This window comes from Ziziphus jujuba, chromosome 9 (genome assembly GCF_031755915.1).
Source record: "Ziziphus jujuba cultivar Dongzao chromosome 9, ASM3175591v1".
In the NCBI taxonomy this organism is placed as follows: Eukaryota; Viridiplantae; Streptophyta; class Magnoliopsida; order Rosales; family Rhamnaceae; genus Ziziphus; species Ziziphus jujuba.
In genome coordinates this window covers 13,602,971-13,628,187 of record NC_083387.1, presented here as the reverse complement: position 1 = coordinate 13,628,187, position 25,217 = coordinate 13,602,971, and the positions used below count along the sequence as shown (strand labels likewise).

The window sequence follows — 25,217 nt, the reverse complement described above, 5'->3', positions numbered from 1 at the left end:
CGGACCTGTAAATTCGATTGATGAGTTCACATGTGCATTAGCACAAAATTGCCCCTAGCAATCTAATGGGTAAATCCGCTTAACACGTATATGTTTGTTGAATAGAATCTAAATATTGAAACATGATAATCATATATAAGATGAAGATATATACATGATACAAAATAATTATCAAAATATATTAAACCATAACACTAAATTAAAATTTTCTAATTTAAAGCATAAGACAATTGATTCATACATTTCTGCCTATAATATCCAACACCACCGCATTGGGTACATCTACGACCAATAACATCTTCACCTTGAGATGGTACACATTACATCCTCGGCCTACCGACTCGCCTACGCGTCTATTTCGATAGAAGAACAATACAACTTGACACATCATCCGGAGCATGCCATTGTTTTTTATTTAACATAGGGTAAATGAACTCAGCATAATACTGAATAAACATATTAACTGTCTCAAAAAAACCGCTTCTGTTTTTTTTTTTTTTTGGGTCAAATATAACGTTTTCCTACCGGCGAAAAATTAGCTGAAACGTAGAGGAAAATTAGCGAAAACTAATAGACTGGCAGAAAATGGTGGAAATTCATCTTTTTCGCTAATTTTCCTCTATTTTATTGTTTTTTGCGATTTTTCAGTTCTATACAATTTTTTCCCAATTTTCACACCATATGTCACCTAAGTATCTTTAAACTTAAATATAACAGCTCATAAACTAATTTCTTACATACTCATATTAAAAAACTCTTAAAAAATATGAGAAAAGGATAAGAGAAAAACTATTAAGAAAAAATACTCATATAGCATCAATGTTTCATCTAATAAGAAAAAAGAGAAAAGTTTTATCTGAGTTTAGCTTCAAAAATGAGAAAATATAAGAAAAAGAAAGTGAGAGCAGATGAGATGCGAGAATGCTTTTTTTTTTTTTTTTAAAGGTTAACGGGGGCTTGAGAAAGGAGGGTAAAGAAAAGGATAAGAGAAAAACTTATTTCATAATTTGCAATTGACCTAAGGATATTTTAGTCCACAGCTGGCTAAATTTTTTTAAAAAACATTTTGCTATTTTTCAAGAATGGATTAGTGAAGTGGCTATTTTTCAACAAAATCCTAAATTCTTTGTGTTGATAATCCAAGTCAGGTACCTTCCAAGTCCTATACAAATATATATATATATATATATATATATATATTTACAAACATACAAGTTTAATACTAAATGCCACATTCATTTGCGAATTGATGACAATGTCGACCATCATATCATTGTCAATTTATAAAACCCACTTGTTAATAGTAACTACATTTGTTAAAATCCACTTCACTAAGATTACCATGTCATCATCTTTGCTAGCATCTAAAAAATCACTATCAAAGCCGATACTACACCCATACTGCGCACCATCCCTCAAGACTTATCAGGCATGATCCAAAATAATCCAATCTTTAAAACAATTTAAAATCATAACACTAAACCTAACTTTAAAATAAAAATTAACATGCACTACTTCATATTTACACACCCATACATACATATATATATATATATATATACAATTTACCAAAATTTCACAATAAATACAAAAATTTACTTAAAAATGGCAAAATCTCATTTATCCAACCAAAATTTATAATTTATATACTAAATGAAAGCTTGAGGGATGAGGATTAAAAATACTTAACTCAAACTTGTGTATCCCGTTGTCAGTCGTCAAAAAATGGCCGAGAAGTTTTAGCCAAGCTTCAAACTATTGTATCTCTCCAACAAATTGGAATTTGAAAAAATAGAGGTCATATTCGAAATTAAGGGATCAAAATTTAGGAGGAGAAACCAACCTTGTGGCTAAGAATTGCCAAAAAATTAGCGAACTAGGCAACGTTGAGCGTCGGCATTGGGAAGCTGATCCCAGCATGTCTGCCAGCTAAACAGCTGAGGATTCGGTAACTGATATCTCCCCAGTATGGGCTTCCACACTAGCCAACGCATGTAGGGGTCCAGCGGCCGAAGCACAACGAATTTGGCCAGTAAGAGAGAAAGAGAGAGAAAGGGGTAGAGCCTTTTGTGCATGCATGGGGGAGGAGGAAAGAGAAAAAAAAATAGTTTTTTAGAGTGACACACGGCACCTACCAATAGGTGATATATGGCACTTATTAGGAACCTCTTTAAATGTTCCATTATATGATAAAGTCAATCTTAAAAAAATAAGCATGACTTTACATATCCATAATTTTTCAACTGTAAGTTCCAATTAAGTTTACTGTTATTATACAGACTCATATGAGCATTATTACATGGTATATAAGTTAAAATTAAAATTCATATAAATAAAAAGTTAATCTTGGGCTCATCGATCAATTTGGATCGCACCTTGTCATGACCATAATTTTATAATCTTAGTTTCAATTTTGACGTATTACTAGTGTCCGAACTCGAATTGACAAATACTTCACCATAGTGTCTCAATCAAAGCAAAACTCCTCTCGTAATAAAATGTCAATCATAGGATCTACTTGGTCAATCCTAGTTAAATTTGATCAAAAATTCAAAATCAATTCTAGTTAAACTTTGATCAAAAATTCAAATTCAGAATGTTATTTGAGATCAGAATGTTACAAAAAGTCTCATAAGTATAATAGGTAACACATTGATGTTTTGTTTTTTAAGTTTTGATTTTTTTCTCTATAATGCATAATTTTGTCAACTTCATATATAAAATGTAACAAATAATGCAGACGATGGTATAATTATTTAAAAATAAAAATAAATAAAAAAGAGACAAGTTGATACATTTTCAAGTATTGAAACTCAAGTAAAGTATCGGCATGTTAGAAGAGACAAGTTTGGGATCTTCAATTTTTATAGATGCAAAATTGTACTAATGAAAAAAAAAAAAAAAAATAGTAATGTCCCCAAAGTTTTCTATATTCACTTGTTTGAAATAAATAAATAAATAAATAATGTCCCCCAATTTTGAATTTAAATTCAAAAAGCATTTTGGCTTTAAAAGAGATTCATCACGAACGAACGGACCAAACAATCAAATCCTCTCCAGTATTTTTTACCTTGATACTTTCAAATCCACTTCCCTCTCTCTTTCTCTCTCTTCACTCTGCAACACTCTCTCACCCTCTCCGCTCAGCGAAAAAACCCTAATTCCCAAACCTCACATTGGCGCTTTGCCAAAAACGCCATGACATCTGTCCCGCCGCCAGTCCCTGGCCAAGAGCTCCTGAACCCACCCTCCGACGGAATCTCCAACCTCCGCTTCTCCAACCTCAGCGATCACCTGCTCGTCTCCTCCTGGGACAAGGTACGCCCTCACTTCTCACTTCTTGCTGCTCTACTACCAACAAAACAAACTTTCTTTTTCAGACTTTGCTCTCCGTTCCTCACTCAATTTTTTTTTTTTTTTTTTGGGGGGTGTGATTCGGTTAGAGCGTGCGTCTCTACGATGCGAGCGCTAATGTGCTGCGAGGTGAGTTCATGCATGGTGGTCCAGTGCTCGATTGTTGCTTCCATGATGATTCTTCGGGGTTCAGTGCCAGTGCAGATCATACAGTCAGGAGGTTAAAGTTTTTTTTTTTTTTTGGCCTAATTTTGTTGTTTGGTTGCTGGAATAGTATGCCCTAAGTTCGAGTCAATGTAATCTGGGTTTTGTTCTCCCAGTGACTGAAAATGGATAAGAGTAGCTCTTGTTTGAAAAAAAGAAGATTGGAGTCATTTATTATACGTTATAACTTTTAAGCCTATCTAGTTTTTTTTTTTTTTTTTTTTCCCCCTCGACCAAGCTTTTTATTTTAGTATGTCGAGCTTAAGATTATAGATTTAATGTTTCTTCAGGCTTGTTTTCAACTATAATAAAGAGGATATTTTGGGACGCCATGACGCACCTGTACGTTGTGTTGAGTACTCTTATGCAGCAGGTCCGTCTTAATTTTTTTTTTTAAATTTTTTTTATTTAATTCTTTGTATTTATCTTCATTTCACTTCAATTCTTTGATGACGATATGGAGCATATGATTTCTTAGCTTTGATCTTTGTTGGTTTTTTGAAAGTTTTAGATTTCAGTACTAGGTTCGTAAATTGTGCAACTTCTAAGTTGAGGTGTTCTATGGACTTTGGTGCGTGCTGAATTTCTAAATTGAAGATTGTCTTAGAGCAAATTTGTTCATAGTTAGAATATGTAAAGTATCATAATGCCCTTCTAGATGTTGATGTGGATGTTGTCCAACTGTTGTAACAAATTACTGATTCACAAATTTAGAGGATTTCCTTCCTGTTGTAGAAGTGATCCAGAATTCCTCTTGTAATTAAATGTAGAGTTACTTGGGTTATATTGCTTGGCGGAAAGCTGTCAAATAGGAAATCAAATGGCTGGAAGCCTGCCATTGTTGTTTAATGGAGTTTGACAATTAAAGTAAGATATTTTCCTAAAACCATCTTTCACAACGAAAATGGTAATTTGGGTATTGTTCTTTAATCAGTTAAACATATTTTGAGCACAGTCAATTTGTTTCATTTTGTAAAAGTTCAGAATATATAATACATTTCTTTTATCTGTTTATGATCTCAGGGCAGTTAATTACTGGTAGTTGGGACAAAACACTCAAGTGTTGGGACCCCAGAGGTGCAAGTGGACAGGAACGTACTCTTGTTGGAACGTACCCTCAACCTGAGCGTGTATACTCTCTTTCGCTTGTCGGAAATCGTCTGGTAGTAGCAACTGCAGGAAGACATGTCAACGTTTATGACTTGAGAAATATGTCCCAACCTGAGCAGCGAAGGGAATCCTCTTTAAAATATCAAACAAGATGTGTTCGATGTTATCCCAATGGAACAGGTATTTGATTAAGCTTTGATGTTGAACTATATATTGCTTGGCATTTTTATGTTATTTTATTGTTGTCAAAAATTCCATTATTAGTAGAATCATACAAGCTGTTTTGTGCTTAATGTCCTCCTCTTCCCCACTCTATTTCCTTCTCCCCTGATTAAAATATCATATTTAAGTTTTTAAAGCTTGCAGCTAGATCGCTTTTTGAATTTGCAGCTGTATTGGACTTTTACTTTTGTGCTTTATTTTTTTTTATTTTTTATTTTCCTTTTCACTAGGCATGAGAAAAAATTGCTTATTGATAGAGTGGCAAGGGAAGGATAGTTACTAAGGAAGATTTTGTATGTTGGAAATTTTCTTCTTATGATTTATGTTTATAACAAGATTTCGTTTCTTTTTTATCCATGAGATGAATTCTTCTTTTTAATTCTTTTGGTATAATGTTTTCTCATTACTACTTGTGTAGGATATGCTCTTAGTTCGGTTGAAGGACGGGTTGCAATGGAGTTTTTTGATCTTTCAGAGGCTAGTCAAGCGAAAAAGTATGTCTTCTAGATCCATAGCATGGGAAGCATGAAATATTTAAATAATGTACTTTTGTTTTGATTTTGGCTTTGATGTTTTGTGTATTTTTTTTTCAAATTGTTGGATATATTAACATCCCTCCTTTCCACTGCCCGCAAAAAAAAAAAAAAAAAAAAAAAAAAAAAAATTGGTTTGAGATATACTCTGTCCTGCCCATGGCTTGTTCACTTCGAGTTGAGCCTCTCTAATATTCTTGTCTTAAAATGAGGGTTTGCCATATCATGATTGAGTGTGCTAATGTTCACCACAGTTGCTGGAGTGTTTAAATTTTAGCTAATCCACCTGCAAATTCTTGGTGAACTAATTCTAGCATTCCTCCAACAATGATATAGCGCACCATGATATGGCAGGTCAACTGGTTAGGAGATGGAAGCCCTGCTAAGGCTACTATTAAAAGAAATAGCAGGCATGTTTGTATGCATATTATGCAAAATGCATTTTTCACAAATAATTTTGGTATTGATGCTGTCATTTTTGCAGATACGCATTTAAGTGTCATAGGAAATCAGAAGCTGGAAGGGACCTTGTCTATCCTGTAAATGCTATTGCATTCCACCCCATGTAAGTTTTTTTTTTTGTTTTTTTGGTTCTTTTTAATTTTTTATCTGTTATATATTGAATCTAAAACCTTTTAATTGGTAGATGCTTGGAAAGGAGGTGATAGACTAGATATTGACCAAAAGAGTCAGTTGAATGATTACCATGGTTTAATTTAATAAATATCCAATTAATCAAATTTGGTTTTGCAACCTGTCAGCTTCGTGATGCTCATGTGATATCTGTGTAAATAAGTGAAACAATCCATTTCTGAAATAATGGAATTTATTGGCTCACAGTTCATGTCGTCTAAGTGGCTGGCATGATTTTTGTGATTAAAAAAGAGTTGATATTTCTTCGTTTGCTTGAGTGAACTGAAAGAATCTGAATGAGTAATTGTTTGATGAAGTAGAGATGAATGCAGTACTCTAAGAAGAAAGTTGGGCAAACTTACAGGCAGTTCAGATGTTTCAGTGCATAATTGTTTGACATGAGGAAAACCTTGATGTGAGTTTTGAAGTGCTAAGTGCAAAGATGCACATTTTGAAATAAGTAACCACTGAAACATACTGTTCATAATAAAGATAAAAAAAAAATAAATAAATAAAAGAATATAAAAAGGCTGTTCAAAGTCAAGTAACAAGGTAAGTGGATGCTCCATTGTTCAATATATCTGACCACCTCCAAAACCTGCATATTAATTTGTTATTATATAAAATATTAAAGGTCCAAACTGTCTAGTGGTGCATTTTTCAACTGTCCAGTTGCTTATTCCACAAATGAAAACATTGTGTCAAGATAGCTACCATTTCTTTTTGCTTGTATTAGATCTGTTCCATAAACCACATGAATACACCTGAGTTGATTATATCTAGGATATTAGGCCATGATTGCTTACAATTTACTGAACGTTGTCTCTCAACTTGGCTGGGCAGCTTGAGATTCTTGAATGCAGGATGTTTATTAAGTTGATATTTTGATTTGACCATCCAGTATACATGCATATTTACTAAGATATTCCATGAAATTCAACTTTCAGCTATGGTACATTTGCAACTGGAGGTTGTGATGGTTTTGTTAATGTATGGGATGGGAATAACAAGAAGAGGCTATATCAGGTAAGATTTTGTAAAGTACCCCACCCCTTCCAAACTCGATTATGGATATGCTACAGCATACTGAAATATTACTATGCTTTCTTATTTACTTTTGCTGCTTTCCCTAGTACTCAAAATACCCAACAAGCATCGCAGCACTTTCTTTCAGCAAAGATGGGCGGCTGTTGGCCGTTGCTTCAAGTTACACGTATGAAGAAGGAGAAAAACCGTAAGAACAAATTTTATCTTCTCCTTCTCTCTGTTTTTTTGGTGAAATGATGAGCAAAAGCCTGTCTCTCCATCTTTATTCTCTAATGTGTACTATTGTCATTTTGCAGTCATGAACCAGATGCCATTTTTGTTCGTAGTGTAAATGAAATAGAGGTGAAGCCAAAGCCAAAAGTGTTACCCTCCTAATCTTCCCATAAAACTGGAATTGTAGATTTTTGAATTTTTTGTTGGACATATTGTTTTATATGACATTGCAATGCTTCAAATCTCTGTAATGAAGTGTGTGCGATTTGATATGTACCGGTAAATTTCAGTCAAAATGCCGAGACATGCGAATGATCTCCATTTTTTACTTTTCTTAGTTTTTAACCCCGACTTGTCGCCTTTATTAGTAGAAACTCTCATAAATTCGCTTTTTGAGCTTTTACACATTATTAAGAAAAGAAATATTGTCTTTCTCAGATGTTAATTCAAGCTTACAAACCATTTTAAGGAACATTTAACCTCTGAGCTTTTACCTTTTAAACGATGATGTTATGTTGAATCTTAAGCTCACTTTTACTCTTTGAAGAACACATATGCTCAACTCATTTTGCAGAAGGGTTCTTTTATTTATATTTGCCATGAATATGGGCATTGGCTCTGCCCAAATCCCTTTACTGATTGTATATTTCAATGAGAAAACAACGCTTAATTTTTGAGTAAAATGGTTTCCCCTTACTAATAAAGTGAATTTTGAGCTCTATTAAACGGCTCTAGTCTCAAAGAAGAAATGTGGAGAAGGATGTATTATTTCTTGCAAAGGTCTGGCATCATTAATTCAAGTGAATATTTTATTTACACCTTTAAGGTTTGGAATAAATATAAAAATATTTTTCAGGTATCTAATATTTAAATTAATTTAAGATCTATTTGGAAAGTGTCAATTAATGAAAATTTAAAATTCTTTGGAAAATAAAATTTTTCTATATTTGGATAATTTTAAAAAGGAGGATATTGTGGATCCTAGAGGAAATAAAATCTCAAGAGAAAATGACGTAGAAAATGTCATTTTAAAATTTACTAGGAAATTAATTTTATTTTTTTTTTTTAAACCAATTTTATCTACAATTTTTAAAATACAAATTAATTAACTACTTGTAAATTTTAAATATCATTGTATAAACCAAACTCTCTAAAAAAATTATTCATTGCGAATTAAATTTTAAAAAATTGATTTCTAGTAAAATAATCTAATTCTTTCAAAATTTTGATACTTTTCAAATAGGGCTTTATATCTTTATTTAAGTTAATTACTTTCAAAATTCTTTTTATTTTTTTCTTTTTTAGCAAAAATTAATTTGAAAATTTTAATGTTTTGTTAATCTATATTTTAATTAATTTTATTTAAACTAATTGTAATTTTTCAGTCTGAAAAAAGAAAGAAGGAAAAACTGTGGTGATTTTAATAAGATAAGTTTTTTTTTTTTTTTTTACAACAAAGTTATAATTTGTCAAATGTGTTTTATTAAATGTATTATAATTTGTCAAATATATAACCTACTTAAAAAGCTTATATAATTAAAATTATTATATTATTTTATAAAAATGAAAAAAAAAAGCACATAGTTTTAAAAAAACCCTTTGAAGTTTACAAATAAATTATTAAAAAAAGATATAAAAGGAATTTTAAATAAAGGTATAAGGGTAATTTAGATTCTTCTGAGAAAGATATTATTGAAATTAAAAGCTAAAGGATTTTTGTATTTATCTCAAATTTTAAGAGATTTCAAAAGATATAAATGAAATTTTCTCTTATTTTAATATTGAATTTTTCTTTCAACGTTTTTATAATAATAGTAATATATTATTATTATTATTATTATATACTTTATATAAGGTTTGCATATATTATAATTTAATCTTTCAAATTTGAAAAATTATAATTAGTATTTTTTATAAAAGATGTAAACGATATAAAAAAGCTATGATTGAAACAAATTGAGTAAATAAAATATGGATTACGTTGTTTGGCATGCAAAGGTCATACATTTGTAACAAATGCAATAAATGAGATATACAATGAGTTCCAGCTTTTGAATACTAGATTTGTTTTTTTCTCAAAATTTTCTTTAGTATAAAATCACATTTATTTTCTATTAGTATAAGAAGTAAAAATAATTTTTTTATGAAAATGGTCAGGATGTAGTGAGAGTAACAATTTTTTTTTTTTTTGGGGGATAAGAGTGAAGTTTGTTTATTTCTTTTATTTTTTATTTTTTTGGGTAAGAGTGAAGGTAACAAACATTTCCAGTGTGATTATAAGGATTTGTATCCAAAAATCAAAATAATATGTTATGGGTATTAAAATATTATTAATTTATATTTTCTTTCTAATTTAAATATAAAAAATAACCCCTTTAATAAATAATTAAATTAAAAAATAAAATTAATAAAGCATTATTGCATTGTTTAAGGACTTATTGAAATCAACAAATACAACCCAACCTTTGAATTAAAAATCAAGTAAATGCCATAAATATTAAAAAAAAAAAAAAGAATTAGAGAGAGAGAGAGAGAATTTGTTAAAAAGTTTTACGGTGTTTGTGTAGAAATAAATAAATTTCTCAGTCAATCTTATTTTCCAAAAAAAAAAAAAAACAAAAAAAACAAAAAAAAGATTTTCTCAGTCAATTCGTTCACCTAAGTGTGTGTGTGTGTGTGTGTGTAACTACCCTTCAACCTTTAATTTTCTCGTTCTGTCCGCCACCGTTCACCTAATTTTTCTTTCACGTTTTCCCTTTCATTTTCTCGGAAAATTATTTTCAAACATTCTTTGGCTGTCTCAAAAAAAAAATAAATAAATAAATGAAGATCTCACCCTTTTGCTTGTTTCTCTAGAAACTCAAAAAAGGAAAGAAAAAAAGGAAAATATAAAAAGCGGAATAAGAGCAGCAATGTTCTCGATTGGGTCATTTCGGCGGCCACTACTACGATTTACGGTTCTCCGATTACATTCAACTTCTTCTTCGTTTTCTTCTTCTTCTTGTTCTGCTGCTGCAATTCATGCTGAGCGAACCATTCGAGAAGGTTCCAGAAACGATTGGACTCGCGACGAGATCAAGTCTGTCTATGTCTCCCCTGTTCTCGATCTCCTTTTCCACGGAGTCAGTATAATCGCCATTACCAACTTTCTTCTCATTCTTTCTTTTTTCTTTTTTTCTTTTTTTGTTCGTTTATTTATTTATTTATTAATTTATTTTTTGAAATGCTCTGCTTGGTTTGGAGAAATGGGAATTTTATTTCTGAGTAAAACGAGGCCTAATTGATTAGATTGTTAAAGAGCAAGATGTGATTTTGTTGGAAGTGAAATGGGTTTGGATAGTACTCTTTGTGGAGTGAATTTAGATGCTTCGACTTAGTATTGCGTCCATTTCCACAATGAACTAGGAAAATTGTTTGGCTATGAGAACTGTATAGAGAAGAAAAATGTATAATTTGAAAATGAATATATTAACTTTCCATGTGTTTAGTGAGCGATTCATTTTACTTTAAACTTCCTTTTTTCCTATTAGATTCAACACTTAAGATTAGGTTTGGCCTTGGTTTCTATTAGCATCTACCATGCAGTCACTCACAACATTTTGAACCTTTTCACTTTCTGTATTGAACTGCTGCCTATATTATGATTTTGAACTAACATTTTTCTTTCCTAAAGTTCTAACAAATTCTTCTCACTCTGGAAATACTAGTTGTTGTGGTGTGAAAGATCAGTATATCTACTACATTACAAGTATATTGCAGCTCACTTTGTACTTCTTTCCATAGTTTCTTTGTTAGAACAATTAGATCAATGGCATTATGGATTTGTATTTATTGTTTATTTTTTTGATAGAAAATAGTGGCATTTAAGTATGAAAACCATTTTCTTATGTTTTTTAGGCTCAAGTTCACAGACATGCTCACAACTTCAGGGAAGTGCAGCAGTGTACTCTCCTCTCTATCAAGACAGGTGGGTGTAGTGAGGATTGCTCATATTGTCCTCAATCCTCCAGGTATAACACCGGATTAAAAGCCCAAAGGCTTATGACCAAGGATGCAGTGTTGCAGGCAGCTAAAAGGGTCAGTTTCTTTGGTACTTTTTGCATTTGAAGATTGAAATATTCATTGCTTTGTAGTTTATTATTAAAGGCATTTCCTATACCACGCTCTGGTGGATTTGGTGTTCTAACTGCTTATGTTGGAATTCTGCATATGCCTGATAGTTATATTCTACCTACAAATCAACTATAAAAAATTTATATGACATGAAAATATGTTTTTCTTGAGTCATATTTATGCATCTTTAGTAGGACTAACTAAAATATGTAATAATCAATGAGATATGCATATGAAGATTCCATAGTTGCAATTTGATGGTTTTATAAGTTTTAGTAAATGATGTGTTGTAATTGGAAGAAGATTAAACCTAAGTCTGTAAACTTCAGAAGAAGATATTAGTCTGATTATAGGTCTTGTAAGACCCAATTTTGTTAGTCTGCACCAATTAGAGCCTAGGTAGTAGAAAGTATGTACTATGTTGCCTAGATTATTTTTACATGGTATGTCCTTATTGCAATTATATCCCCAAGTTTTAGAAACCTACATTTTGATTGTTTGTTTTGAATTAAACAAAGAATGTTCTTCTTGAGACTAGATTGTGCTGCAAGACAAGTGGACAGATGTTGAATATCCAATTTCTAATAGATGTTTTCTCTAGAATGACTATTATTAGCACAAAGATTGTATCATTTTCTCTCACATGACTAGTTATTAGCATAAACATTGTAGCAATACACCTTGAAATGTGGATATATATGATATTAGTCATACCAATTAGGAACATGTTTTTACTTGTTTAAATTTGGGAACTTTAATTGATAGGTGCTAATGATTTTATAAAATTAGCTTCTTGCATTATTATTATTTTATTAGAGTTTTGTACAAAATTCCCTCTTGATTTCACTTGTCTTTCCTTTTCCATTTCTTGCCTTATTTGACATGATTGCATTCTTTGGCAGGCAAAGGATGCTGGTAGTACACGTTTTTGCATGGGTGCAGCATGGAGAGATACAGTAGGAAGAAAAACCAACTTCAATCAGATACTTGAATATGTAAAAGAAATTAGGTAAGGAAATGTTAACTGTTGGACACACTGATCACTTGGGAGGAAGATCCATAATATTCAATATAGAAGATTACATTCATACAATAAAATAACACCACCTTGGATCACTATTGTCTCTTTAGTTTATTTAGTTTGCTTATAAATTAAGATCTGTTTATTATGAATATTTATCCATCCAAAAATGGTACTTATTGTGATGATACTTCATGACAATGGGGCAAATGGTAATTCTTCAGTGGTTGAGGGTGATGCCATTGGTCATTTCGGAAAGATTGTGCTTGGTCCTGTTTCATTTGTCAAAAGTTCAAAACCTGTTAATAATATATTACTGGGTAATTTAGGTATTCCCACTTCTTCTTTTGCTGAAGACCATACAGTTAGTTAATGGGAATATGGAGACTGAAAGGCAACATTGCTATACCATTTTTAGTAAATGAGATTGAGTGAGAAGGAAACTTTTGTAGTGTGTCATTTTGTGGTCATTGAAAAAATTGTATAGATAATAGAAGAAGATTGGTGTAGCCAATGGTGTTAGGAAGGAAAATGGATGTGGAGAACCTAGATCCATTCTGATATGAATTGCAATCGTGCAAATGATAGAAAATTTGGGTAGAGAGGATTCAAATTGTGGTTGAGAAAAAAGGACAGGATGCAGTAGTTGTCTATAGCAGCTAGTGAAGAGGAATTTTGTCATAAATTTTGTAAACGACTAACATCCTTACCAAACGAACTTTCAAAAAGACATTAAAAAGCAGCTCTCTATGGTCATTTAACAATAGATTCTTGGAGTAATCTTAGCATTTTCTGCATAGGTGATGACTCTGGTCTTAACTATTGTGTCATTATGGTCCTTAAGGGACAGTCTAGTGAAAGGTCATATCAATTGATGCTTCAAAACTTACCTGGAAAATGAAACTGCAATAGAAATTTTCTAAATATGTCAACTCTATAACCAAGTATTTTAAATGGCACTTATTACTTTTCTTCTACATATTTACCCATCTATAGTTAAAAGAATAAATGTATCTGTATGAAATGATAAATTCTGCCTTGTGTCCCTTTTTGAATGAGGTCTGAAGAACTTAAGTCATAAGGAAAATTTCCATTTGATTTGAATTGGAATTATATTGCAAGTAATATTTGATCCCACTATTTGATGGCCCTTCTCTTTTTATTCACATCTTCGGACTCTATTATTCATCTTGTACATGCTATTTTTCTTCTTGGTAAAATGTTTATGCTAGCAATATGTTTCATGTTGCAGGGATATGGGGATGGAGGTATGCTGCACTTTGGGCATGCTAGAGAAACAGCAAGCTATAGAACTAAAGAAGGCAGGCCTCACAGCATATAACCACAATCTTGACACCTCGAGGGAATATTACCCAAACGTCATTACAACGAGGAGTTATGATGAACGCCTGGAAACCCTCCAGTTTGTCCGGGATGCTGGGATTAATGTCTGTTGTGGTAAGCTGCTTCTACTTTTGTTTATAGTGAAAACAACTAATCTGATCTCATTTATGCCCTCCAGGTTTCAGATGTTACAATACGGACATGTACATATGAGTTTACCCTTGTTAGCAATCGACCAAGAAAAATTTATCAAAGTTGCGTTGATGCTTTTCCTTACATGTGGGGAAATTCATTGGCTAATGTCTTGTTTCTGTTGTTAATTATTTTCCCAAGTCAATAATCTCTTCTTCATTGTATTTGTGATTCCTTAGTATGATGGGTATTTGAACCCATTAAAAAAAGGCGTTGATTATGAGGGAAGTACATTTCTAGAAATAAGTCATTACTTATGAAAAAAATTAGTGTGATCATTAAATAACATTCTCATAATCAGTTTTACCAAACACCAGTAATTGTTAAAATTATTGTAATAACCTTTTTCATGCTTCTAGATGCAACATCAGATGAGCCAAATCTTAGTTTTAGTATTAAAATATTAAAAATATACTAAACTGATTAAGTCCTCAAATAAAGAAGCCTGAAATCTGTCATAATCCCATGAAATCCTTACATCTTGACTCATTATCTTAAAAATCCTACAATTTCTTTAAATTCGCATATTTAGAACTGAATTAAGAAATATGAAGCAAGACCATAGTCCTCGGTGTGGCAACTTGAAACTTGAACCAAACAATCTGTCTACAGTTGTCAATTAGAAAAATTTACCGGCATTATAATGACTATATATTATTCTCAAATGACAGGGTGCCTTTCAAATATTTAACATTTACTAGTTTCATTTCCAACTATAAACTCATTCCTAAATTTAGGAAGGAAAAGCAATATGGTTATATTTAACTGACAACTTTTGTATATATTTTTGTTTTGGTTGATAGGAGGAATAATAGGGCTTGGAGAAGCAGAGGAGGACCGGGTTGGCTTATTGCATACATTGGCAACACTCCCCACTCACCCAGAGAGCGTTCCCATCAATGCACTGGTTGCAGTGAAAGGCACACCTCTCCAAGATCATAAGGTAACTGTAATACTGCATGATGGTAAAACATGTGAAGATACTGTTTGTTTCTCGAGCTATCTTGTGCATGCATGCAATATGTCGATAGCATATTTGTCATTAAAGTTTTTATGTATTTAATTCAGTCTCTTCTTAATAGTTTTTACTCCCCTTTTTTTTTTTTAGTTGAAAAACAATAATTGTTACTTGATTCTATCTTTGTGCATGCAATAATATGAGATTACTAAATCTAATGTTAGTATACTTGTAATATCCTAGCTGGTGATCTCGTTTTAGTTGAGATTTTTTCATATACAATTTTTCATTTTTATGATTCTTTCCATCCAGTGAGTGTACATGGAAGACCAAAATTGGAGAATTAGCAATGGAAAAGAAATATGATGAGGCCAAGTTACTTTGAGATGATCATGATGGAAAAGAGACCTAACTGAATTAGTATGCACCTCAAGGCCAAAATGATTGTTGACATGAATTTGATTTTCTTTTAAGTTGTGGAACACTCCTTGATTCTAATATATGAACTCCTTTCATTTCCTACTTGACCATCATTATCTCTAGCAATCGCGCCTATTATGACATGTCTAGGTCCATCGAATTTCACCTTGGTCTGAACTTCAGGAGTCTTGGTAGTAATATTCAGAAATGGTTAGCGATCATTTTCAAGCTTTTTACTGGTTTAACAGAGTTTATTTCATCTCTCTGCAGCCAGTTGAAATATGGGAGATGATTCGGATGATTGCTACAGCACGCATAGTCATGCCAAAAGCAATGGTAAGGTTATCAGCGGGAAGAGTTCGGTTCTCCATGCCTGAGCAAGCACTGTGCTTTCTTGCTGGGGCAAATTCAATATTCACTGGTGAGAAGCTGTTGACCACGCCTAACAATGACTTTGATGCTGATCAACACATGTTCAAGGTTCTTGGTCTGATTGCAAAAGCTCCTAGTTTCGAGGATGGTTTGGCCAGCATTGATGATTCAGAGGCTTGTCAGGAAGCTATTTCTGGTTCAGGTTGAATTTTCTGTAACGAAGGAAGATCAAGCTTTTAGCTTTCTTAGCTGATTCATTTCTCTGTTATTTGTACTATTCAATTAATCGTCCTTTGTACTAAGACATTAAGCATGGACCTTGTAGCTACCATTTTTGTGCCGCAAAAAATCTCAAATTAATTTAACTCATAAAATATCCAAAGAAAAAAAAGGAAAGAAATAGAGAAGATGGTTTTTAGAATGGCTAACCCACAATGTAAACCAACAAGTTTATAAAATAAAGTATCCAAAATTGTTCCAAAAGAGGGTTAATAAGAATTGTTAAAATTCTTTCACCATGCATTTTTTAGTCTTTAACCTAATAAAATGTTCTTTATTTGAATTGTGTTCTTATAAATTAGACTCAAAAAGTGTTCCACCAAATAAACGTCATAGTATAGCTAATGGAAGCATCAATCAATTATGTTTCACTTGTATGGATAGCTAAACGAATTTTTGCAAAATTTTAGATTTACGAATTATATATATATATATATATATATGTATGTATGTATTACAAAATTTAAGAGCTACACTTATGGGTGATTCTTCAAGTAGGCATACATTCTGAAAACGTAGTTAGGTATACACCGTAAAAACGTAGTTGGGTAAACAATAATCCTTATAATACTCGTTGCGATTCCCAACAGATCAAAATCCAATTAAACCGTAGTATCTACTAGTAAACACAGGTTATTTTTTCATGATGAAAATATCCCAACATTCAACACTCGAACAGGTGGTACTCGGTGCTATATTCTATATTTTATATAGCCTATCTAGCTTTAGTATATAAGATTTAAAGCCAAAAGCAATACTATCAACATCATTTCGATCAGGTTGATCTGTAGATTTCCGTCTAAGAAACAATGATACCTTTTCCATTTGCAACAAACTTAAAATGTCAGGGGAGGTATGTGCAATATCAGGGTTTTCAGATTCCATGACAGAATTCTCTTCTTCCTTTTTTTTTTTTTTTTTTTTTTTAATTAAATAATAAAATGCGGACTACCATTGGAACCAATTAAAAATAAAATTTTAACCATTAATTTTGGTAATATTACTCAATAAAATCCCGATAAATATATAAATAAATAAATAAAACACCCAAGTGGAGAGATACTAATCCTACAAACCATAGAGGGTATCAAAAAATTTCACCAAAGAAACCTTAAAAACAGTCTTATGATGTTTGAATGCCAAGCCAAATAGCCAATAATGCAGTTGATTAGCATAGCTTGCAACATGGAAACAAAATGACTAGGAACGTCTTGCACAACACAGAAACAAGATATAACTAGTAAAACAAAAAGACAATTACTATGTAAATCTCCTTTGGTTGTGAGTATGGTATTAGCAACATTTTGTCCAAAACTAACCAAATTTACAGCATTGATAGTCCCAAAATCAGTGTGGTCAAGAAGTGCTAAAATGATCATGAAATGAGACTTTATCATATCTGCATTACAAACTGAAGTTCAATCCAAGCCTTGAGTACGACCAGTTACTAGGCACTAGTTATGGACGAAAATAGATGTTGAGTTCCTTTCCTATATCTTCTATAACAGCCTCGGTTATCACCTTAGTCCAGAAGGAGCCGCTTGTGGATTGCCTCCTGCTGCTCTCCTCATGGCTCTTGATTGAGCAAGCATCTCATCATAATTCTGATAGAGATAAAATCATTAGAATTCATATGGAGGCATGAAATGCAACAAAAACAAACCAGAGAAGACTGTAGAGCGAGGATTACCCGTTTTTCAAATGCAGAATCACGTGAGTCAATTATTTTGTCTGCAAGACCATAGTCTATGGCGTCTTGTGCTTGGAAATATTTAGATCGCTGGATATCTTTAGCAATTTCTTCCTTGGGTTTACCAGTGCCTTCTGCCAATAGCTCAATGTAATACTCGGTGTTTGCATCCAGTTCTTTGGCCTGACAGAAGAAATTTGTTCACATTCTTCAGAAGCTTAGAGACAGTGCGAGTGAGAGAGACAGAGACAGAAACAGGAATTGGGAAAAAGTACCTTAATCCACATATCTATAGCAGCTCCACTCGATCTGCTCACCTTTGGCAGATATAATTTTGCTGCAATTCAGTAAAAGAGAAGTATCAGAAAGTAGATGGAGATGCTTACATATTTAGTCATTGTCAACAAGCAAGCTAGATAAACAAAAGCATCTTCGCACATGGATGAAATGTAGCAAAATGGTAAGCTGCATCTTAACTTTCAACTATGAGATCTAACGAAAATGCAGCAAAAGGATGCAGATGCAAAAACAGCATATTCCATCTTACTTCCAAATGAACATGATCTGCAAAAGTATGTTAAACTGTGAAAAAAATAAGTTAGAACCATACTGGAGGAATTGGGCTGTACAGCACGAAAACCCTTTGCTCCAAGTGCTAAAAGCATTGCTGCTTGACCATATGCCATCCCGCAATTCACTGTATACACATCTGATTTGACGTACTTTATGCAGACATGCACAGATAGAATGAAGAATAGGTCAACTGACTGGCTTACTAACCAAAAGACAATAAAAATGGTTTAATTAAGTTGGTCTTTTCCTTAATGATCTAATACAGACTATAATTTGAAATTGGCACTGACCATTATATAATAACTTACAGGCGTCATCAGATAATATGCACATATAAAATATAAAAAGAGGGTAACCAATTAATTTGTTTCATGCTGTAATTTTACCCAGAGATGCAAAAATTCCGTGTTCACTAGCTGAAAATACTTACGGATATCATGTCAGCTATAGCATAAGCTTCAGTTTCAGATCCAACAGTCTCCATCTTATCATTCTAAATTGCATGAAAGAAATAAAATTAATACAAATGGGCGATGAATAACATGTAGCATTTTTTCACAGAATGAAAATTGACATATATAATATCAACTTTGAAGTCCAACCTGTGTCCCAGATGAATTTATGTATAAGTAGATAGGCTTAGAAGGATTATCATAATCCAACCACATAAACTGAGCAACAAGAAGCTCAGTCACTGCAGGTACAATCTGGAGCAATCAATCAGATAGGACAATGTCAAGACAGTAGAAATCTGAAAGAGACATGAGAACATTTTAGATTGTTAGAATGATACAGAAACATAATATGGTGTCTTACTGGCATGCCTAAATAGCATATTCGAGCATCTAAGAGTAAGGAAGGCAGATCAGGGGGAGCAGTGCGGGGTCTTCCATATCCTCTCGCTCCTCCTCCACGATACATGCTTACACTCATACTATATTTTGAAGGGCCATTTTCATTCACGCCTGATAGAGTATACATCCCTCCATGATTCAAATAGTTGTAAGAGGATGAGATGTTATCCTGTCAATGGTGGTAAGAAAATAATACTCACCAAACTGATTTGCTGCAATATATTAAGGTTCTTACAGAAATAAACTTTGAACAAGCATAAAAAGCGCTTTGGGAAATGTAATGGTTTTATATATCTTAACATCATCAAGCTACTAGGAAACAACCACAGAATAACAAGCAAGTGAACCTCTGTAATTTTTTCTGACTGACGCCGGATGGGATTATCTTCTGTCATGAACATGTCCATCTGTGAAGGACTAAGGCCATACAAAGACTCAGGAACATTCTTGTAATTATCCATCACTACAAAAGAGAATATGGAGATAAAGGTAAATTACGAATTTAAACTTATTATGCTTCTGAATGAAAATGAGATTCCAATATTTAGGAAATTCATTTTAAGATTACAGCCAATCAGCATTCTGAAGTTCTATCGTCGAATACCATTTTCAATGAAAAGAAGAAAAAGAATAATGATAATGATAATAATAATAATACTATTGATAATAATAGTAATAATAACACAACCTTTTTTTCTTGACACATACCCATTACAAAAGGGTTCAAATGAAGGCATCACATATATGCACAGATAAGCCAATAAAAAAAAATGTTCGGTTATACATTCTGAAATATTTTACAACCAAGTTAGCAGGTTACTACAGTGCTGACAACGAGAGCCAAAAAAAGGGGATCAAATTTAAGACCTAAGGGAATTTAAATAATAGATAATGGGCCTATGCTCAGGACCTCAAATAAACATCTTTGAGGTGGGCCACATCCCATTCTATGTAAATACTCAGTTAAGTACAGATGTTACTTCTAAGATGCAGTACATACATGAAGGTGTTGCTATATTTTGCAACGTTATTAGTATCTGATTATAGACAAAACGTGTCAGAATATATTTGTGAATCATAATTAACTGTTTTACCAATGCTCATGCCCATGCTCATGCATTGGTAAAAGATGAATTTCTCTTGCCTTGGTAAAAGAAGAATTTTCATCAACGATTCCATTGTCAAATGTATGAGCAACCATAGACTCAAACTCCCTACTTAATTTTCATCACTAGACTCAAGTCCAAACTCCCTCACAGAAAGAGTAACTTCTTTACTCTTTGCAAAAACACTAAAAGGTGAACATAAGTTTTACAAGTAACTGAGGCGCTTGCTATCTGAAACAAATGGAAAACCTCAAAATGATGATCACGGATATAAAAATGAGGAGATTGAGGAAAAGATAGAGAGAACAAAAATCATAAAAAAGCATGGGTCCTCCCTTCTGGTTCTCAATAGGCAAAGAAAGATTAAGTATTCAGCTTAATCAAGCCAAATAATTACTAAAATAAATATAAAATTTTTCCCCTCTCTATTCCAGCAATATCCAATTATCCAAATTTCAAGTGCCTCTCTTTCACTGCCTTTTCTCGGCAACCAAACGCAGCCCAAAAGAACTCTATCGAATTAAAACCCACATAATATATCGCCACAACACTAAATTAAATCAATACCCAAATAAAAAATCCAACAAAAACACCATCTTTAATTCAAATTTGCAAAGATGGATATCTTTCAAAAATCAGTTAAAAAAAAAAATTATATATATATATATATATATATGGAAGAAGATGAAGAAGACTCACATCCATCTTTCAGATTCTCTTGCCTGAACTGCTTAGGTATATGGTCCAAGGATTTCGCATAAGGTAACCTGAAGCGTCTTCGAGCTGTGCCCCAACTGGACTGAGCCAAAGAAGAAGAAGATGAAGATGGCGCAGACAAGAGCTTGGTGCCATGGAGGAAGGATGACCTTGGAAGCCCAATCGAAGGACCCAGCTGGGATGCTGAAGGAGATATAGTGGGGAGAGAGGATATTAGAGAAGTGGCCATGGAAGGAGGAAAAATAGAGAGAGAAATTCAAAGACAGGTATTTGGTTTGTTTGCTGTTCCTCAGAACTCTGGATTTTTCATTCTGAATTTTGTGAAAAAGAACGAATGAGGTTAAAAGGTCACCCAAAATGCCAATTTTTTTTTTTTTTAGGAGTTTATTTTTAATATTGAATTTTTATCATTTATAGAACTGTTTGATTAAAATTTTGTGCCAAAAAACCTGATTTTGTAAAGCCTCATATTTAATACTAAAAATTACCCATAAAATAAAATTAAAAATCTATGAAAATAAATATTTAGTACACCCATTATGAGCCATAAACAATTATTCATTTACGATAATAATAATAATAATAATAATAATCTTTATTAAAGATTTTAACATTTTTAAATCATAAAATACAAATATAAATTTTCTGCGAAGTAAATCATTTTTAGTTTTGAGTTTTAAATTTATCTTTTTCTTTATTTCTATTAAGAATTTATATATTTTTGTTGAGTAACAACTATAAACTTATTTAGATATAATTTTTAACATTTTCATGATGTACAAAATAATGAGTTTTAGAACTCTATAAATCTTTTCCCTAAGAAACAATCTAGTGGCTTAGGAACAACCTAATGGCTGCTCTCATTTCTTCTGATTTTAAATTCAACATCCTTCCACCTCAAATATAAAAATAACCAACTTTATGTTCAAACACAAAAATTTCACATAGGATTAGAAAAGAAGAGAAACAAAATTTCTCACATATTTTCATGAGAAATTAAAGTTTGTAAAATGTGCATATTGTCTTCATTTAAAAAAATAAAAATAAAAGTTGGAGAGTAGTGTATTTGTTGACGTTTTGTTTTAAGCATATAATGAAAAAAAAAATTTCCTAATGTTTCTCGTCTAACATAGAAAAATAAGTTCTAAAAGAGCACATTGATTTTAAATATATTTACATATAGGTTAAAATACCAAAAAATAAAAATAAAAAGGAATTAGTTGGTAAAAATTTGATAGCGACTTTTGATTGAGATATTTATATGAATCAAGCGTCGTTACATTAAAAAGTTTGGATATAGTTTAAAGAAGATAACTATTATTCTTTTTAATGAGAAGGATAACATCAAGTTGAATGAGCTTAAGTCTTTTGTTACGGTGACCAATTAAAAGGTTAATTTAAGAAGGTTTCTGTAATGACAGCAAATATTAGTGATAAGCTCTCTAGGGATCGGTGCTCTAAGAGTGAGAGAGTGATAAAAAGGACAAATAAGAATAATCTAGTAGTCTTTTACATTTAGTTGTTCATTTATGTTGTGGGTGTGTTCTAATAAATGCTTGAGTAGTTCCAGTTATGTGTACTATGAAATAACTACTTTTGGATTTAAGATCAATGTACCACTATTTTGATGCAATAGGGTTTTGTAAGCTGATTATAATGGCTATATGTACATATATAAATATATGTTTTTTAAAAGTCTAGTATCAAAAATGTAATCATGGCAGTAAAAGCTATTTTATGAATTAGTTTTGGATAAATACCTATGACTTCATTGATTGTAGAGGCATGGTATATGACGTGTTTTGAGACTATGATAAATGCTTTTGGATGCAATTTTGTGATATGGCCCATAATATTATTGTAGTAATTCTATAGTTGTATCATTTTGGTTAAGGTTTCATTTGTTGTGTGCATCCTTATTCCAATATGGTGATAAACCCACTAATAAAGGCTAATCTATAGATTTGTTTACAGAGCATATGTTTCTGGATGGGTGTGTAGTAGTTGGAACTGTTATAGCTCAGTGACAATTTTGTAATCTGCAATAATTTTCATATTATATATAGTATATATTGAGTATTGCCTTGTGAGCAGTATATGTACGTATATGAATTATTTTAGTGTGATGTTTATTATATATATTTTTGCTCCTTATACTAGTAAGCCTGTAGAAAAATTTAGTTTCTAAGTATATGTGTACGATTGATCTGCTAGTACCATGATGAGTAATGGATTACATTCAATCCAATCCAATATTATTTTAGTAATAATAATCCAATCTCATTAGAGTTGGTATTTTTATTTCTCAATCCAATCCAATTGAGATCTTTGATTTGAATTGGTTGTTTTAACCCGTTTCCTTTATATTGGTTTTCATCTAATCCAAACCTATTAAAAATTAAAATATATTAATATTAAATCTAATAAAATTAATTTTTAGCATATTTTATAAGATTTGAAGTCAAATTTAACTAAACAATATTTAATGAAGAAAAATATACCATATAACAAATTTTAAACTATAATAATTAATTAACAATCGATATATTATTGAATCCGTTGTTTTATAACTTAAAACTAATAAATGAATTAATCTAATTGTTTTGTAAAATTTTAAATCCAATCCAAAAATCAGTCGGTTTCATTGAATTGGTTAAAATTGTTACCATCTTTAAAATGTACATGGCTATGAAATACAAATAAAAAAATGAAATTAACAAAACGAAAAAAAAAATTTAAATGCAGGCTTTGTTGTTTTGCTTAAAAAGAAAAAAAAAAAAAAGTTTAACAAAAATGAGACTAGGAAAATAAAAATTATAAAATATTTATATGCAAACCCGTAAAACAAATAAGAGAGTAATTTTGTTCTAAAAAAAAAAAATTGACTAACTTATTTTCAAAAAATTACCCAAATATTTTTTTTGAATAAAAAATATACTTCAACTTGTAAGTCCAAACAAATAAAAAAATAAAAAAATAAAAAAATAAATTTGTTTCACTACTTCTAGAAATGTAAAATCATAATAATAATGATGGGTTTCTCGTTACGAGATGCAAGGCCCTAGCTCAGTCCAATTGTAGCCTACTTGAATGGATCTCCAGGCCCAAATTCGGGTTGACGGTCAAATGGTCTTGAATCATCGATAGGGGTCTCAAAAAAATTTATTCCGGTTCGAAATTTAAATTGAGAATTTCTATTTAAAAAAAAAAAAAAAAGTCTACACAGTTTTTATATTTTAAAAATTTAAAATTATTTAAAATTATCTTTTAAATTTTTCTTTTTAAATTTGAATTTGAAAAAAAAAATATATATATACTTACTTTCCTCCTGTCAAAAGCCATAGGCAGCAATGGGATGCTAGAAGATCACCGATAGTTTAAACTCCATTTTTCGATTTGATTTTCGTTCGGAAAAAAAAAATATAGAATTGTTTTCTAAATGCCGACATCCTTCTCTTGTATACATATATAGATTAGAGAATGTTGGTTGTCCAAATCGATATTATATTTTTTTTGAAAGAAAAAATAAAATGTTATAAAGGAATGCTTAGTTACGTTGTGAGCATTTATGAAGGAGAAGAGGAATTAAAAGAAAAAATTTCATAGGTAAAACCTGAATCCTAATTCAAAAAAGAAGATGATTATGCAAATAAAGGATTTTTAGATAAATTTGTTGTTTTATAGATATTTTGATAATTTAATATTTATAGAATTGTTTAAAAGTTATTTTTATATTACAAAATGAATTTCTCATTCAAATTATATATTATGACTTTGTATAGTAAATGCAATATACTATACTCGTATTATGAGATAAATAAATATAGTTTTTGGGCTTCAAGTGTAAAATTTATAAAAAGAAATGCTCTTTGTCATAATTGGTTACAAGTGATAATCATTACTATTATGATCTAGGTCGATTTTTAAATTATTAAATGGTTTATCCTATTATTTATTTATTTATTTATTTTTGTGTAGATTTTTAATTTCAAAAAGTTAAAAATGATTTAAATACAATATATTGATAATGGCCATATCATCATAGTTTCCATTAATAATAATCACTACTAAATCCAAATAATAGTACTCCATTTTACTTAGATAGATTGGCAACTCATTTTTAACAAGAAAATCATTAGTAACAATTTTAATTCAACCAAGCCCAATATTTCCAAGCAATTTATGAGTTATTTGACATATATTGGCTTACAAATTGAATTTTAGACTTACAAAAAGTCACCCCAACAAAAAATAAAAGTAAA

The 25,217-nt window shown here is 31.3% G+C and overlaps 3 protein-coding genes across 4 annotated transcripts; 2 read left to right on the top strand and 1 right to left on the bottom strand.

Annotated features, from left to right (window-relative positions):
* The first annotated feature begins 3,012 nt into the window (after positions 1-3,012).
* On the top strand, positions 3,013-7,661 carry LOC107426840 (mitotic checkpoint protein BUB3.1). The gene is made up of 9 exons (XM_016037137.4): positions 3,013-3,318; positions 3,444-3,574; positions 3,849-3,931; positions 4,582-4,848; positions 5,309-5,384; positions 5,908-5,988; positions 7,004-7,082; positions 7,190-7,290; positions 7,400-7,661. Exons 1-9 carry the CDS (start codon positions 3,199-3,201, stop codon positions 7,476-7,478), a joined length of 1,017 nt encoding a protein of 338 aa, XP_015892623.1. The 5' UTR covers positions 3,013-3,198; the 3' UTR covers positions 7,479-7,661.
* Positions 7,662-9,991: 2,330 nt separating this feature from the next.
* LOC107426838 (biotin synthase, mitochondrial) lies at positions 9,992-16,064 on the top strand. The gene is made up of 6 exons (XM_016037135.4): positions 9,992-10,438; positions 11,214-11,393; positions 12,332-12,438; positions 13,703-13,908; positions 14,790-14,929; positions 15,635-16,064. Exons 1-6 carry the CDS (start codon positions 10,229-10,231, stop codon positions 15,941-15,943), a joined length of 1,152 nt encoding a protein of 383 aa, XP_015892621.3. The 5' UTR covers positions 9,992-10,228; the 3' UTR covers positions 15,944-16,064.
* A 1,185-nt stretch (positions 16,065-17,249) lies between these two features.
* LOC107426836 (ATP-dependent Clp protease proteolytic subunit-related protein 1, chloroplastic) lies at positions 17,250-21,331 on the bottom strand. Of its 2 annotated transcripts, XM_016037133.4 has the most exons (9): positions 20,938-21,330; positions 19,480-19,595; positions 19,095-19,301; positions 18,881-18,985; positions 18,709-18,771; positions 18,316-18,427; positions 17,981-18,042; positions 17,706-17,888; positions 17,250-17,619 (listed from the first exon to the last, which is right to left on the bottom strand). In XM_016037133.4, exons 1-9 carry the CDS (start codon positions 21,182-21,184, stop codon positions 17,533-17,535), a joined length of 1,182 nt encoding a protein of 393 aa, XP_015892619.3. In that variant the 5' UTR covers positions 21,185-21,330; the 3' UTR covers positions 17,250-17,532. The 2 variants fall into 2 exon arrangements, with proteins under 2 accessions (XP_015892619.3, XP_060676351.1); XM_060820368.1 differs by lacking the exon at positions 18,709-18,771 and having other exon boundaries at positions 20,938-21,331.
* Positions 21,332-25,217: the final 3,886 nt, after the last annotated feature.

What these genes read in the sequence shown, in the direction of transcription:
- LOC107426840 (XM_016037137.4), top strand. Translation starts at nt 3,199, where the DNA reads ATGACATCTGTCCCGCCGCCAGTCCCTGGCCAAGAGCTCCTGAACCCA. An exon ending in TCGTCTCCTCCTGGGACAAG is followed by an intron (nt 3,319 to 3,443) that starts GTACGCCCTCAC and finishes TGATTCGGTTAG; the next exon opens with AGCGTGCGTCTCTACGATGC. An exon ending in ATGTTATCCCAATGGAACAG is followed by an intron (nt 4,849 to 5,308) that starts GTATTTGATTAA and finishes CTACTTGTGTAG; the next exon opens with GATATGCTCTTAGTTCGGTT.
- LOC107426838 (XM_016037135.4), top strand. Translation starts at nt 10,229, where the DNA reads ATGTTCTCGATTGGGTCATTTCGGCGGCCACTACTACGATTTACGGTT. An exon ending in TGTTGCAGGCAGCTAAAAGG is followed by an intron (nt 11,394 to 12,331) that starts GTCAGTTTCTTT and finishes ATTCTTTGGCAG; the next exon opens with GCAAAGGATGCTGGTAGTAC. An exon ending in CACCTCTCCAAGATCATAAG is followed by an intron (nt 14,930 to 15,634) that starts GTAACTGTAATA and finishes ATCTCTCTGCAG; the next exon opens with CCAGTTGAAATATGGGAGAT.
- LOC107426836 (XM_016037133.4), bottom strand. Translation starts at nt 21,184, where the DNA reads ATGGCCACTTCTCTAATATCCTCTCTCCCCACTATATCTCCTTCAGCA. An exon ending in AGTCAGAAAAAATTACAGAG is followed by an intron (nt 19,302 to 19,479) that starts GTTCACTTGCTT and finishes CACCATTGACAG; the next exon opens with GATAACATCTCATCCTCTTA. An exon ending in ATTCTGCATTTGAAAAACGG is followed by an intron (nt 17,620 to 17,705) that starts GTAATCCTCGCT and finishes TATCTCTATCAG; the next exon opens with AATTATGATGAGATGCTTGC.